Source organism: Rattus rattus, chromosome 6 (genome assembly GCF_011064425.1).
Source record: "Rattus rattus isolate New Zealand chromosome 6, Rrattus_CSIRO_v1, whole genome shotgun sequence".
Classification (NCBI taxonomy): Eukaryota; Metazoa; Chordata; class Mammalia; order Rodentia; family Muridae; genus Rattus; species Rattus rattus.
The window spans coordinates 104,826,080-104,842,640 of NC_046159.1; the positions used below are offsets into that span (position 1 = coordinate 104,826,080).

The following is a 16,561-nucleotide window of genomic DNA, read 5'->3' on the forward strand; positions in this document are numbered from 1 at the left end:
AGGCGAATGCCAGCAGCAAAGCACTGAACTGAGAACAGGACCCCCGTTGAAGGAATCAGAGAAAGAACTGGAAAGCTTGAAGGGGCTCGAGACCCCATATAAACAACAATGCCAAGCAACCAGAGCTTCCAGGGACTAAGCCACTACCCAAAGACTATACATGGACTGACCCTGGACTCTGACCTCATAGGTAGCATTGAATACCCTAGTAAGAGCACCAGTGTAAGGTGAAGCCCTGGGTCCTGCTAAGACTGAACCCCCAGTGAACTAGATTGTTGGGGGGAGGGCGGCCAGGGGGGGAGGATGGAGAGGGGAACACCCATAAAGAAGGGGAGGGAGGAGGGGGATGTTTGCCCGGAAACCGGGAAAGGGAATAACACTCGAAATGTATATAAGAAATACTCAAGTTAATAAAAAAAAAAAAAAAAACAAAACAAAAAAAACACACTTCAGCAACAAAGATAGATACTACTTTAGAATAAAGGGCTGGAAAAAGGTTTTCCAAGCAAATAGTCTCAGGAAACAAGCTGGAATAGCCATTCTAACATCTAATAAAATAGACTTTCAACCAAAAGTTTAATCAAAAGAGATGGGAAGGATACTTCATATTCATCAAAGGAAACATCCATCAAGATGAAGTCTCAATTCTGAACATCTATGCCCCAAATGCAAAAGCACCCATATTTATAAAAGAAACTTTACTAAAGCTCAAAACACACATTGGACTCCACACAATAATAGTGGGAGACTTTAACACCCCAATCTGACCAAAGGACAAGTCATTGAAACAGAAACCAACCAAAGACACAATGAAACTAACAGAAGTTATGAACCAAATGGATTTAACAGATGTCTACAAAACATTTCCCAAAAGAATATACCTTCTTCTTACCACCTCATGGTACCTTTTCCAAAAATAACTGTATAATTGGACATAAAACAAGCCTCAACAGATACAGGAAGGTTGAAATAACCACTTGCATTCTATCAGGTCACAACAGACCAAAGCTGGACTTCAACAACAAGAGAAACAAAAGACAGCCCACATACTCATGGACTCATTGAATAAGTCTACTCAATGATAACTTTGTCAGGGAAGAGATAAAGGAAGAAATTAAAGACTTTGTAGAACTCAATGAAAATGAAGGCACAGTGTACCCAAACTTATGGGACACAATGAAAGCAGTGGTAAGAGGAAAATTCAAAGCACTAAGTGCCTTCATAAAGAAATTGGAGAGATCTCATACTAGCAACTTAACAGCACACCAGAAAGCTCTAGAAAAAAAAAGAGGCAAAGACACCCAAGAACATTAGATGGCAGGAAATAGTCAAACTAAGGGCTGAAATCAACCAATTAGAAACAAAGAGAACAATAAAAATAACAATAGTAAGAGTTGATTCTTTGAGAAAATCAACAAGTAGACAGACCCTTAGCTAAACTAAAAGACACAGAGATAGTATCCAAATTAACAAAATCAAAAATGAAAAGGGGGATAGAAACTGAGGAAATTAAAACAAATCATTAGGTCTTATTTCAAAAGCCTATACTCAACAAAACTGGAAAATCTAAACAAAATGGATGATTTTCTAGGCAGATATCATAAACCAAAGCTAAATCAAGATCAGGTAAATGATCTAAATTGTCCCATAACACCTAATTAAATAGAAGCAGTCATTAAAAACCTCCCAACCAAATAAAAGCCCAGGGCAGAATTCTACCAGACCTTCACAGTAAACAGTTTACTCCTTAAACTGTTTCACAAAATAGAAACAGAAGGAACACTACTTAATTCCTTCTAAGAGGCCCCAGTTACCCTGATACCTAACCCACACAAAGACTCAACAAAGATAGACAACTTATGAACATTGATGAAAAAAGCTTAATAAAATTCTCACAAACCAGATCAAAACCATCCTTCGCCATGATCAAGTACGCTTCATCTCAGGAATGCAAGGATTGTTCAATATATGAAAATTTATCAATGTAATCCACTATATAAACAAAGGAAAAAAAATCACATGATCATCTCATTAGATGCTGAACACCTTCAACAATCCAATACCCCTTCATGTTAAAAGTCTTGAGGAGATCAGGAATTCAAGGCACATACTTAAACATAATAAAAGCAATATACATCAAGCCAATAGCCAGCATCAAATCAAATGGAGAGAAATTTGAAGCAATCCCACTAAAATAGGGACGAGACAAGGCTGCCCACTCTCTCCCTACTTATTTCATATAGTACTCGAAGTTCTAGCCAGAGCACTAAGACAACTAAAGGAGATCAAGGGAACACAAACTGGAAAGGGAAAAATCAAAGTATCACTATTTGCAGATGATATGATATTATATATAATTCTACCAGAGAACTTTTACTGCTGATAAACAACTTCAGCAAAATGGCTGGATATAAAATTATGTCAAATTAAAAATCAGTAGCCCTAGTTTATACAAATGATAAATGGACTGAGAAAGAAAATAAGGAAACAACTTTCACAATAGTCACAAATAATATAAAATATCTTGGTGTAACTCTAACCAAGCAAATAAAAGACCTGTATGATAAGAACTTCAAGCCCCTGAAGAAAGAAATTAGAGAGGATATCAGAAGACAGAAAGATCTCCCATGTTCATGGATTGGTAGGATTAACATAGTGAAAATGGCCATCTTACCAAAAGCAATCTACAGATTCAATTCCCATCAAAATTCCAACACAATGTTTTTTTACAGATCTTGAAAGAACAATTTTTAACTTCATATGGAAAAACAGAAAGCCCAGGATAGTGAAAATAATTATGAACAATAAAAGAACCTCTGGAGGCATCTCCACCCCTTTCCTCAAGCTACCGAGCAATAGCGATAGAAACCATATGGTACTGGTACAGAGACAGAGAGGTTGATCATTGGAATCGATTCAAAGACCCAGAAATAAACCCACACACCTGTTGACAACTTAATTTTGACAAAGAAGCCAAAACCATACAGTGGGAAAAAGCATCTTCAACAAATGGTGCTGGTCTAATGGTTGGTCTGCAGGTAGAGGATGCAAATTGATCTATATTTATCACCCTGCCCATAGCTTAAGTCTAAGTGGATCAGAGTATTCAACATAATACCAGATACAATGAACCTAATAGAAGAAAAAGTGGGAAAGAGCCTTAAATATGTTGGCACAGGAGAAAATTTCCTGAATAGAATACCAATGGCTCAGGTTCTAAGATCAACAATTGATAAGTGGGACCTCTTTACACTTAAAAGCTTCTGTAAGGCAAAGGATACTATCAATAGGACAAAACAGCAGTCTACAGATTGGGAAAAGATCTGCATTAACCCTCCAACAGAGGGTTAATCTCAAAAATATTTAAAGTATTCAAGAAGTTAGACTCCAAAAAATATAACCCAATTAAAAAATGGGGTACAGAGTTAAACAGATGATTCTCAGTAGAGGAATCTTGAATGGACAAGAAGCACTTAAAGAAATGTTCAAAGCTCTTAATCACCAGGAAAATGCAAATCAAAACAACTCTGAAGTTCTATCTTACACCAATCAGATTGGCTAAAATCAAAAACTCAAGTGACAGAACATGCTGGAGAAGATTTGGTAAGATTGCAAACTTGTACAACCATTCTGGAAATCAATCTGGTGGTTTCTCAGAAGACTGGAAATAACTACCTGAAGACCCAGCTTTACCACTCCTGGCATATAACAAAAAGATGCCCTACCACACCACAAGGACACATGCTTCATTATGTTCATAGCAGCCTCATTCGTAATAGTCAGAAACTGGAAGCAACCCAGGCGTCCCTCACCCAAAGAATGGATACAGAAAATGTGGTTCACTTACACAATGAGATACTGTTCAGCTATTAAAAACAAGAACATCATGAATTTTGTAGGCAAATGGATGGAACTAGAAGATATACTGAATGAGATAATTCAGACCCAAAAGGACATGCATAGCATGTAGTCACTGATAAGTGAATATTACCCAAAAAGTAGAGAATACCCATGATACAACCCTTAGACCCAGAGAAGTTAAACAAGAAGGAAGACCCAAGTGAGGATGCTTGAATTTCACTTAGAAGAGGGAACAAAACAGTCATAGAAGGCAGAGGGAGGGAGGGAATTGGATGGTGGGGGTGGTGGTGGAGGGGAATGGGGTGGGGTAGGGTCAGGTATGGAGAGAGGTGAGAGAGGCCCATAGTTCCAGGAGTATGAATGGAAATATGCAGCTACTGGGAGGGGGCAGGGGAACCTCCAGAGAGCCCTAGAGACCCAGAATAAGGGAGGCTCTCAGGACTCAATGCTGGTGACCTTAGCGGAGAAGAGGTGATACGGAACCTGAAGAGATCACCTCCAGTAGCCAGACAGGACTCCCAGTGGAGGCGTGGGGACACCAACCCACCTACAAAACTTCTGACCCCAAATTGCTCCTGTCTAAAAGATAAGCAGAAACAAAAATGGAGCAGAGACTGAAGGAATGGCCAACCAGAGACAGGCTCAGTTTGGGATCCATCCCATGGGCAGGAACCAATCACTCACACTATTACTGATGCTATGTTGTACTTGCAGATGGGATCCTGGCATGGTTGTCCTCTGAGAGCCTCTACCCAGCAGCTGACTGAGACAGTCAAGTGTGGGATGGAGGTCAGGGACTCCTATGGAAGAGTTAGGGTGAGGATTGAAGAAGCAGAAAGAGATGGCAACCCCATAGGCAGATCAGCAGTGTCAGCTAAACTGGACCCATGGGGGCTCTGAGACTCAGCCACCAACCAAAGAGCATACAGGGTTAATCCAGGGCCCTGGCACATATGTAGCAGAGGGCTGCCTTGTCTGGTCTAAGTGGGAGAGGATGGGCCTAATCCTATAGAGGCTTTATGCCCCAGGGTGGGGGGCACCTGCTCAGAGGTGGAGGAGGGTGGAGTGGAGGGAAGAACTCTGTGAGAGGGAGTGGGGAGTGTAGCAGCATTTGGAATGCAATAAATAATTAATAAAAGAAAGAGAAAAGAGATATGCTCCTGAAAGGAAGAATTGGTATCTTTCTTTTTTTAATATTTTTTATAAAAATACATTTACTTTTTATTATTATTGTGTCATGTATTCGTACTTGATGTGTAAATATGGAGGCAGTACATGCTACTGAGTGTGTGGAGGTCAGAGGATAACTTTGTGTACTTGGTTTTCTCCTTCTACTTCACCTGAGTCCTAGGGATCAAACTCAGGTTACAAGGCATGTGTGCCAAGCACCTGTGTTTGCTGAGCCATCTTGGTGGCCCTTATATACATCTTTGTATCTTTGACACCAAGCACAATGGCAGTCTCAAAGTTAGGGCATAAAATGAGTGTTGTTGTGAGAAGGTAAAACAGAAGTTTACCTTTCCCATCAGAATTTGATTCTTCGTGTCTTTGGAGTAAATGTTCTTTACCATAAACCTGATGAAACAGAGAATAAGAAAAAAACATGATATATTATAAACATGAAACTGAGATATGTTTCTGATATGATTATATGATAGGTTTTTACAAACATTTCTTATTTTTATAGTTTGAAAATGGGCAAATTGTCTCATAAACCCAAACTTCTGGTGTTCTTAACATTACTCTCCTGCAACAATAAATATCAGGAAAAAGTCAATAGTTTTTCATTACTAAAGAGAGTTTTTTTCCTTACACAAAACTCATGTATCATGAAAAAGAGAAAAAAATGTTAAGTTAGAATTACTTAAATTAGAAGCTGAGAGTATGAAATATATATATATATATATTTGTGTGAAAAATCTATCAACAAATTTCAGAACTGTGCTTATATATAAAAGATAATATAAAAATATTTTCTTGAACTTTATAAAGACCTCTAAAATAATGGAAACCATAAACATATCACTTTCTCTTTCAAGAAGAAGTGCAAATCTGGACTGGCCTAAGAGACATACTGGACTTTTGACTGTGAACCTTGAATAATCTACAAATCATTGTGACCTAAAACATTTTTGACATTCCCAAGCTTTTTTTGGCCTAACATTATAGAGACTTTTCTAAAAGAAAAGATAAGAGGAAAGGAACGATAATTAAAAGCAGTTTGACAGCTTGCAGTGTATATAGTTCAGTAACACTAGATTATAAAATAGAGTTAATGCTGGCATTTATGATCCTAGAGCTCGAGTGCAGCCTGGGTAACAGAATTGAAACCTTCTCACAACAAAACAAGACAAATACTATAAAACAACACACAATAGAACACAAAAATATTTTAATGCAGCAAAATCTAAAGACCATCACATCTAAAGACCAGATCTGTATGATCTGGCTAGAATGCAGACCCACTACATACTTTTAATCTCCCTGGTTGGAATCCTTTAGTATACACCTTTAATCCCAACCAGTGTTGTCTAATTGAGGGGCAGAGAAAATGACAAATCAGAGAAAGATTTGATAGAGATAGGATACACCCAACTCTTAGGAGAACAGCACAGGAAAGAGACCTGCAGGGAGAGTCAGGGAGTTGGGGATCAGTGCAGTGGAGTTGAGTTCATTTGTGAGTTCATGCAATTTAGTGCAGGTCAACTGAGGCAGTTGAAGCCAGAGAATAAGGAGATAGACTACTAGAACAAATTGCCAGAGTTAGTTTGAGGCCAAGTAGGAATTCAGTGAGAATCTGAGAGAAGCCATATTGAATCAGTCAGCTTGGAGAAGAGTTCTTGCCAGAACAGCTGAGTTGAACCAGCCAGCAAGAGTTCAGAAAGAACTAGAAAGGGTGGGTTTATTCAGCACTAAGTCTCTGAGATGACAATTATATCAAGCAAATAAAAGTTACTTTTACAGACAAATCAATTGTCTGTAAAAATTTCCACTGTCTGTGGAAATAAAAAAAGTAAAAATCAAAAATTAATTAATGAGGTTGAAGAGATAGCTTGATGTTTAAGAGTGCTTGCTGGGATGATGGGGGTTTTCTCTGACTACATGGAGTTGTCCAACTCCCACTAATTTTTGGCTCATTGCTGTAATGTCTTCAACCCTGCCCAGGGTCACAGTTTGCTCTCCAGGTGATTTTTTTTTTAAAAAAAATCTCCTTTGAATGGGCAGGTCTAGAAGTGGTGTATAGGTCTGTTCTGAGTTCTTCCGGGCTTCTCCCAGCTGTTTCCCCAGTTCTCATAAAAAGTAGCCAGGATATACTTGAGCATGTTTCTAATCAACCTAACAATCTCTGCCCAATTTCTGCACAGGTTTTCCTAAGTTTTAACTTTCTGTATCTTCTGTTGCAAATGAAGTAAATTCTTTGGGAAGAGATTAGGATATTATCTGTTGTATTGCTTGGTTTTCTCTCAAGGCAAAAGATCCGAGTCTTAGTTCTGGATCTGGGGCTGGTGACAATGACACTCTTCTAACAACGTCTGGCTCCAGTAGCCTTACTTCTTCAAGTGCCTTTCCCTTACCTCAATTGATATGGTACAAGCCAAGGCAAGAATGATCAGGGCCCAGGTACTGAGTGGTGCAGCACCCAAGATAAAGGCTCTAGCCAAAGACTAGGGTTTGAGTAGCGGGATCCTTTGTCCTTTTCTCTGTGTGCACCATGCACTTAGCTTCAACAGTTAGTTATTTGGAGGCAAGATTACCCATGCCTTGATCCTCCTAGGAAAATATCTCTGGTAGCTATGGGAGAGGTAGCACCTATTTTCTTGGCTGCACTATTCTGCAGTAGTATTTGTGTCTTACTGAGCTAGGAGTGGAATAGGAGTGTTTGAATAGACTGTTTTTCATCTCCTATGTACCCTTTACTGTTAATGGTTGCTCTTCGTTCGTTGTCAAGCAGTATTTCCAGTTGCTAGAGAATAGGTTTGCTATGCACTTTGCTACCACTTAGCCCATCCCTCAGCATCATTTACTCTCATTCCTTCATACACTTTTAGGTTTCCTTGTTTGTTCAATTTTTTAAATATAATAATGCATGTGTTTGCAAGCATTCTCAAATAATGTTAAAATACAGTAAATATAAATGAAATTCAACATGGCATCTTAATAAGACCGCCTCTCTCACCTGTCAGGGATCTTTTGAGTTCTGTAAACAGCAAATAATATGACCAAAGTTCTATGAGAACATATGGCTCTCCCTTCTCTTGCATTCATATTTAAAACACTCTTAATTGTTACCTTAATCAAGATTTACCTCTCCCATGTCATTCTGGCGGTTTGCTAGGATGGCATTTCTTTCCCTCTTTGTTTTCAGGTACTTTTTCTTGTTTTTTGCCTGGCAAAAGAGTATTTTAAATTATACTTGATGAACATATCAAAGTCAATATAAATACAGACATTTGAGACTCACTTCCCATTCCTTCCCACTCACTGCAACTGTGAACACTAGATGTAAGCAAAGCAAACACAAGACACTAGGAAAAAGTAATTGGGGCTTAGAATTGCTTCCTGTCCCCTATCCCCAGGAGAGGAGATTATTCCATATTTGCACAATCAAAATTTGTGGTTCTTATCTAGCATGTCCAGCATGGTTTTAATGCCCAGCACACATGCAGGCAAACTCAGAATTATTTTGGTTCTATGACTGTTAATGTACTCCTCATTCTTCATTTTTTAATGGTAAGTCTATTATAATTTCTGTTCCATTACTGTAGGTGTACGTTAAAAACTTGCCTTATTTTACAGCTTCTGGTCTAGGCCTGGTGAAAGTTATGATAAGGGGGACCCAATAACCATGCCTGGATGAGACTCTGGGTATTTTGGAAAGGGGACAAGTACTAATAAATTTACCATTTATTTAACAGGACGTTAATAGTTGTAGCCTAGAGTTGAACTGTGGAATGCTGAACCACTGCATCCAAATGTTTTGTCCTCTCTAATAGATTATGCATCTATATCTTTGCTATGAAACTCTGTAGAGCCTCTCATGAAAGAGGAATACACCTCATTTTGTTTTTTTTTCTTTCTTTCTTTTTTTTCGGAGCTGGGGACTGAACCCAGGGCCTTGTGCTTGCTAGGCAAGCGCTCTACCACTGAGCTAAATCCCCATCCCCTCTCCATTTTGTTGATGATGAGCATGCCTGGCTATGTGACTTGCTGTGGCTAGTGAAGTGTTAGTGACTATGTATTTGATCTGTATTAGATATATTGTATTAGATATATGATTGCTGGAGGAAGTGTGGCTGTCAATGGGCTGATATGTCCACCTATTCTTTTCGTACTAGGGGCTGTCATCATGGGACATTTACATTGGGTCCTCTCTGGCTGGAGGAAATGAAAACATGTGTTATTTAATAGATGTAAATCTGAAGTCTGAAACAATACCAGAGACCCTATCGTTCCTATCAAATCTAGTAGCTTCAACTTTCAGATCTCAAGAATGAAAATAAAGCCTTGAGTAAATTGCTAGGGTTTTTGCAGTTGTCTGTCACACAGTGAAAAGCTTATTCCCCCACTTTCTTAAGTGTCATCTCTTTCTTTAGTAAGCTCATGCAAAATGCCATCTCCGTTCCATAGACATATTGCTTCCTTAGGCATCTATTCTCATCTATTGAGACGTATTTTACCTATTTATTATGTCACTCTCCAAACTAGGACCTAAGAAGACACATGGAAAGGTTTCTTGACTCACTGTTTTCACTGCTCTGTTCCTAACACCCAGGCTGTGTGCCTAGTATACAGCATGAGTACACTAGAAATAATAACTGTGTGACTAAACATAGGAATATTGGGTTATAAACAAGTCATGTATGTCAGGTCACCATATCAGACATTAACAAGTGGTGTGATAGTTTTAAATTAACTACACTCCCTTGGATGTTAATATTTTCATCTGTGAAGGAAAAAGGGTTGGAATAAAATTCTATGATTTAAAGGTAACGCACATAATAAGAAAGAACCATTATTCCTATACAGTAATGATAAACACACAAAGCTTCTTCTTGCTTGTTAGTAACAATATCAGTGTACCTGCTTAACATATCCACACTGAGGCTAAACTTTTAATCATACCTGAGAGGTCACCTTGAGAAGATAAGTCTGAGTGTCATTGGACTCTGAGCTGTCAGAGCCTCGACTACTAAAACAAGAAAACAACAACAATTACAGTTTTCAGGATTTAAACTTTCCATATCACTTTTACTTTATCATCTTATTTGAATGAACAGTTCTAATTAGCAAGAGAATGATATTTACAAAAGTTCTTTATTATGTGGTGGTCTCATACAATTTAGAAATGGTATTTTTATTTTCTGAATGTCCAGAAGGTATAAGTGTTTGGGGATGTGTCGCTGGAATGTAAGCCCCATGGAAGAAGGATTTCTTTTTCTGTCTGGTTCACGTCATGTCACCTGGTACACTGCAAGGCTCAGTGTTCTTTGTTAATAAGGAAACACAGAAGTGATGGATCTGTGTAGTTCTCCAACTCTTATGGTTATCATTGGCTCTTAAAATTAATTTTACATCACTGTATTTCTATTTTACCTAAAGATAATTTAAGGACCACCCAAAGCATAGGACCTCAAGGAAAAAAAAAGGTTGAACACAAATCTATTTCTAATTATAATTGCTTAGTATAGTGGTGGCAAAATTTATTGAGTGGTAAGTCATAGAAGGAAAATTTCTGGGTTGTATTTTTGATATGTAATTGTTAATGAATAGATTTTACTTTTAAAGAATAGTTTTAGGTTGACAGAAATGGATAGTAGATATTTCACAGTTCCCTCCTGCACAGCTTTCTTGACTATTAGCTTCTTATGCTACATGGGAATTTATTACAAATGATAGCAAATTTATTGTTTAGTAGTTGACTTAACAAATTCTGTAAGTTTTGACAACTTTATAAAGACATGCATCTTTCACCACTACAGCATCGAACAGTTTCACTGCCTCAAAAATCCTGTTTGATTATCCATGATTCTGTCTCCAGAGAACCCCTGGCAACCAGTGACCCTTCCTTTCTCCCTCTAGTTTTGTCTTGCCCATCATGTCACATAGTTGGATCATAGAGTACATAGCTTTTTCAGACATCTTTTATTTCCCAGTATTGTTACCAATACTGGGGCAGACACTTTTAGAGGCAAACTCCTATATTCATATACCACTGAAGCGTATTTCCTTTATTTCAACCGAAGTTTTTTGAACAAAGTTAGATAAGCTTAGAGGCATTTCTGTCATTGTGATGAATCTGAGCATGTTTGCTACCTTTAGGATGCAAACTGAGCATGCCCCAATGGGTTCCTGTCTGCTGGTTTTTTCTTTTCATATCTGCTACAAGACCCCAGGCCACAAATACCACAATGTGTCTGTCTTCATCTTTCCTAAAGCATGACTGTAAAGTGCGTATGGTCAAGAATCTAGTCCTTAACTGAGCATGCTCAGGGAGTGTCCGTTATTATAGTGCTCTTCTATTAATATTTATAGGCCTTCTACATAAAATCCCCACACTGCCTTTGAGGAAGGCCTTGCTTTTGGCTCTCCTTACCTCCTAGAGGTAGCAAATTTTTCTCAGTTATTACTTCTTGGCCGTGGTTTGTTTTGGCTTTGTTCTTATCAGGATGAAAGCCATTGAACATGGTTGTGATATGGGCTTAAGTTTCTGTCTGCCATATCTTCATAGTTTGGCAACTTACTTATTTTTTTTTATCACTGGATAATAGTGCATTATATAGACACCATTTTTTTTTAAAAGTCATTCACTTATTGGAAAACATCTGGTTGCTTCCAGTTTGGGCAATTATATAAATAAAGTTATTATAAATACCGCGTGGACTGTTTTTCAATTTGTTCGGTTTAAAACCCAAGAACCAAGGATGAGCTAGTTTCATGACCCAGCCATGCAACTGTGGCTGACCTGTCTGAGGGTAGAGAATCTGCAGAGGCAATTCTCGTGTGACTGTATTTTCTACACATGGTTAAGATGGTGCACTTCCTTGTTGTAGTGGAAGTTACATAAGTGATAAGATAGCAATCAAGGCTGAGACATCTGAGAGTGGAGCAATTCCAGTGACATTTTCTTCTAAATGGTATGGGGTGACATGTCCCCTTGATGACAGCTATCACACAAGTATGAGGATACTCTGAAGTGCTGATGGAATAGAAATTATAGTTGCAGCCTTGAAAGTAGCATGCAGTAGACAGTAGGAGGGTAGCAGCTGTAGGTGGTGGGAGGAGGAGGTGGTGGGAGGAGGAGGTGGTGAATCACTTATAAATTTGGTACCCGAGCAGACCTAAAGTCTAAATTCCAGGAGGGAGAGTGAGTGCTGTGTTTTCATGGACCTCTTCTATATGAACAAAAGGTGTATAAAAGGCCAAAAGGATAAGCAAGGGAAATATTTCATACATCACATTGGTTGGAACAGAAATTGGGATGAATGGGTTCCAGAAAGCAGAGCTCTTAAATACCTGGGCACCAATGTGCACAGAGAGCCCTGAAGGCCAATCAGTTAGGAGCAAGGCAATCAGAGGAGAAGGGCTGCTTGCTCTTAAGAAGACATCTGACCTACAATGGAAAACTGACATGACAACATAAAGGGACAGGCAGAAAACTCTAGGAAATGGAGATGGTGACAGTACCAGCAGGCACCTCAGCCTCCTGAGAAGAGGACTCAAGTAGATCCTACTCTTGAAAATGGAGGAAAATTGATGGACAGGGTTGAAGTTAAAGATTCCTGAAAGTTGACACCATGGCTGTGGATGACTGGGGCTTGATCACCAGGCAAACAATCTCAGTAAGTGGGGTGCTCCGTGCACCTGGACACGGGTGCTCAGGACAATCTGTGAGAACTCGAGCATACAGCAGACTCTCAGATCCTCATGATTTCCTCAAGTACCTGGTGAAGAATTCTGCAACTTTGTTCAGTGCCACTGATTACGAAGTGGTTCCTCCTGGGAATCATCGGAAAGCCGTGTGGGGGGCGTGCTCTCACTCATGTTTGGATCTCTGTAAACAGAGTTTGGTTCTTAGTCCTTCTGTATAAATGATGTACTTTGAGATGTTAGTGTACAACAGAATTGGTGTTTGTTCTCTGTTTGATTTTAAACAGGGAAAATAAAGGGCACTCCTATTTTCTTTTTCTTTCTTTTACTTCAAAGTTTCTACCAGTGTATTTGATAATGGATGTGTAGGCGGTGGTCCTCGGTCTTCCTAGTGCTGTGACCCTTTAATACAGTTCCTCATGCTGTGGTGACCCTCAACCTTAAAATTGGTTTTTGCTTTATGATGTTCAGGATATCTGACATGTGACCCACACGGGCTGAGAAGCAGTTCTGTGGAGTGTGTTAGCGCCTAGCTGACACAGCTCCGTGTACTGCTGCTCATGCTCCTCTGATGGCATGCACGTTTATATGTTACCGCTCTGTGACAAAGTGCTGATTCCTGGTGCCTGAGGTTGACGTTAGTGGATGCGATTGAACACTCATCCATTTGTTCTTTTTTGTTAATGGTGCTTAATTGCAAGTTGGCCATGTTGGTCCTTAGGCATTTTATTTTTGCTCAATTGTTGCAGAATGGTGGGTTTGTGGTTTTTGTATTTCTGTCTAATGCATGTTTTAATATGTTAGATACAATGCATTGTGTAGCTATAGTTTTATAGAAAAGTCACTCCCATAGTTTTCAGATCTACAGGAATTTTTTCTGTTAATCTCAAAAATAAGCAAAGTATCGTATATGGAATAGGATTGTAAGTGGCATGTGACATCAGTTGTGTGGCCTTTGCTCTAGATGATAAGACACGCAACTAGACTGACGTGTCTGTACATAAAAAATTTGCCCAACTAAGGGAGGAATTTTAAGTAAAAGGCACATGGATGCTATTTTTCATGTTAGTCATGATTTTGCAGGAAAAAGGGAAAGTGAAAGAGAACGAGATGAAGTGACAGAAGATAGATCTACCTTTAGCACAGGAGGGAACAGCATGAAAATGAAGACCTTAATAATGGCTTTTATGGGAAACGTGACAATTAGCAAATATTCTGCATCTCAACAGCATTGTTTGCCAGTCAAATATTCTGGACCCGCTCACCTGCTCTAACTACTTGTGATCATGTACATTGCTTATGACGCGGAGGGAGATTTCAGTGTGCTTGGTTACAGTGGGGACTCACAAATGGTTGGGTTGCTGGGAGTAAGTGACTATCACTGAGGAATAATGAGTCCATGCTATAGCATTCCATTCACAGCTCAGAGGACAGCACAGAGGGGAGGATGGGAAGACTGTAAGAGCCAGGGCAAAGGGTAGTGCCATAAAGCTATGTCCTCTGAATTAAAACATTTCTCCTGGAAGGAGATTTGTCAGACTCAGGAACCTAAGAAAATTTTCATGGCCCAGGGATGTCATGGAACTTACAAGGCTCAGGAAACTCAGAAAGTTACAAAAGTCACAAAAAGACTACTTCAGATTAGTATTCTACTTCTGGGAAGGAGGAGGCTTTCTTCGGGAGGCATCAGCAGAGCTGGTCAGGGGCCACTGTGGGTGCCTTGTCACCTGTGCTGTGAAGGGCCTTAGATGCTGCAGCAGCCTTTGGGGCACTTACACTTCTGTTAATAATTCCAACATGTGTTCCCAGGCTCACCAGCTAAATAAGTCAGATTACCCCTTGGTCTATATTGGTGCCCTCTCTAGCATGGCTTGAACTTTATTCACATCTCCCCAGGAAGAGTCACACAAAATAGCCCCACCTGAAAGAGAGGCCCTATGTCCCCACATTTTTACTAGCATTTAATATTGTCAGTATTTTGGATTTTAAGAAATTCTAAAAATGTTTGTTGTGGTGTTTCATTGTTTTAGTTTGCAGTTTCCTAATGATGCATATTAAATTATCATTTTTCCTTTATTAGTTTTAAAACTTATCCTTTCATTGTTTTAGTTCTTAAAACATGAACAACTGTACATTTTATATCCTTATTCCATATAAAATGTACTATTGTACCTATATAAAACTTTTGTGTGCTTTGATTCTTATTACAGACTATCAGTGTATACAAATTTTCCTTATTTCTGCATATTTCACAGTTTCAACATCTATCATTATTGATGGGATATTTAAAAACGATCTATATTTTTAATGGCAATTCTAAACCAGCATAAGAGAAGTAAGATTAAGTAGTTTGATGTACAAAGAAATCTCTTCTATTATCGAGCACCATAAAACACTATCCAAATAGAGTATGCTGTATAAAATGGCTCTTGTTGTTTGGAGACAGAGTATCAGTATGTAGTCCAGACTGGCTTGAAATTTATAATCCTCCTGCTTTGGCTCCCAAGTCCTGAACTGTAGGCATGTACCACCATGCCCAACTAGAACTGCTTTTTAAACACCGTGGCCTCTGTGAGAAACTGAGATAGTTCCTAGTGTGCGTATCCAGAAGAGTCTGTGGAGTGTGGGATTATCTGGGTGGCAGCTTTCCTTTTGGAAACTGCATAATACATGACACACCATGAAGGGACCTCACTCCTGAATGCAGTCTAGTCTCTGTCCTACATATGCACACTTGCTGTCTTTTAAAAAGAGGAACATGAAAACTACCACATGCTTTTACTTGAGAATTCAAAATGGTTCAGAAGAAAGCTTCCAAATATTTGGGGAACTTAGAATGTAGAAGACATAGTTGTAGTCTGTGCAAGAGTACACTAGTATCTATAGGTGAAAATACAGGAAGAAAAAGAACTCTAACAATAAGATCTAACAGAAGATTCAATGGAGAGCATTTAGCACTTGTGACTGACAGACTGGACAAAAATTGTATCACCATTCACACATGGTTCTGAAGCCACGAGAAAGATTCTATTAGATTATGTGAGATCTAATGGTTACTACATAACTTAACAATAGAAAAATATATAAAAATAGTACTATTTTTAATGTACTATTATTTACTTTTGGAAGAATGTATATTAAACAGAAAATGGTATTCTCATAAAGCAATTAAAATTCTCATTATAGACTTCCCTCTTGACAACGTCATAAAATTAAGGTTCTTTTCAAGACAAGGCTGTATTAACTAGTATTAATATCATTGCTATTTTTATTTGAAACATCAAGTCAGTATTAGACAATAGTTAACTTTCTGCCTAATTGTGGCATTCTAAATATATGTAGCAATTTCTCAGACAAACGAGCCACTCAAGGTCTACAATAAGTCATCCTCAGCCTACCTAATTAAATTATGTTTTAATATCTCTGTCCTAATAATCTCTTGTCCTTCTCTGTCTAGAAGAATAATAATGAGCAAGGTCTAGGGCAAAGATAAAGACAAACCCTTCAAAGTCATAGTCCCAGCAACTTAACTGGACCCTACCTTTATAGTTCCCTCATCTCCCAGTAGCCCCAAGTTTTGAATCTGTCAATAGAATGAACTGTTACAGCCCTCACGATCTAATCCTCTTCAAATGTCCTATCAGTTACACCCAGAGGTGTGCTTTACTAATCTTTTAGATGTCTCTCAAGCCAATCAATGTAACAATCAGTATTAATCTCACAATAGTGGTACACAATAAGGAAAGGACAAATGGTTCTAGGAAACTGTATACCTGCATTTACAAGAATGAAATTGGACATTTGTAATGCAAATACAAAACTCAAAATGATG

At 38.6% G+C, this 16,561-nt stretch overlaps 1 protein-coding gene across 8 annotated transcripts in view; it reads right to left on the reverse strand.

The window, feature by feature from the left end:
* Agbl3 (ATP/GTP binding protein like 3) overlaps positions 1 to 16,561 on the reverse strand; it is a 76,523-nt gene that overhangs the window by 28,154 nt on the left and 31,808 nt on the right. The window contains exons 11-13 of one of the 8 annotated variants that reach the window (XM_032906781.1): positions 9,985 to 10,051; positions 8,168 to 8,248; positions 5,379 to 5,436 (exon numbers count right to left, since the gene is read on the reverse strand). In XM_032906781.1, the coding sequence (XP_032762672.1) occupies positions 5,379 to 5,436; positions 8,168 to 8,248; positions 9,985 to 10,051 (206 nt within the window). Of the gene's footprint in view, positions 1 to 5,377; positions 5,437 to 8,151; positions 8,249 to 9,983; positions 10,052 to 12,802; positions 12,914 to 16,561 lie in introns of those variants that run through there. The other 7 variants (XM_032906774.1, XR_004388315.1, XR_004388316.1 and 4 more) reach the window with 7 other exon arrangements.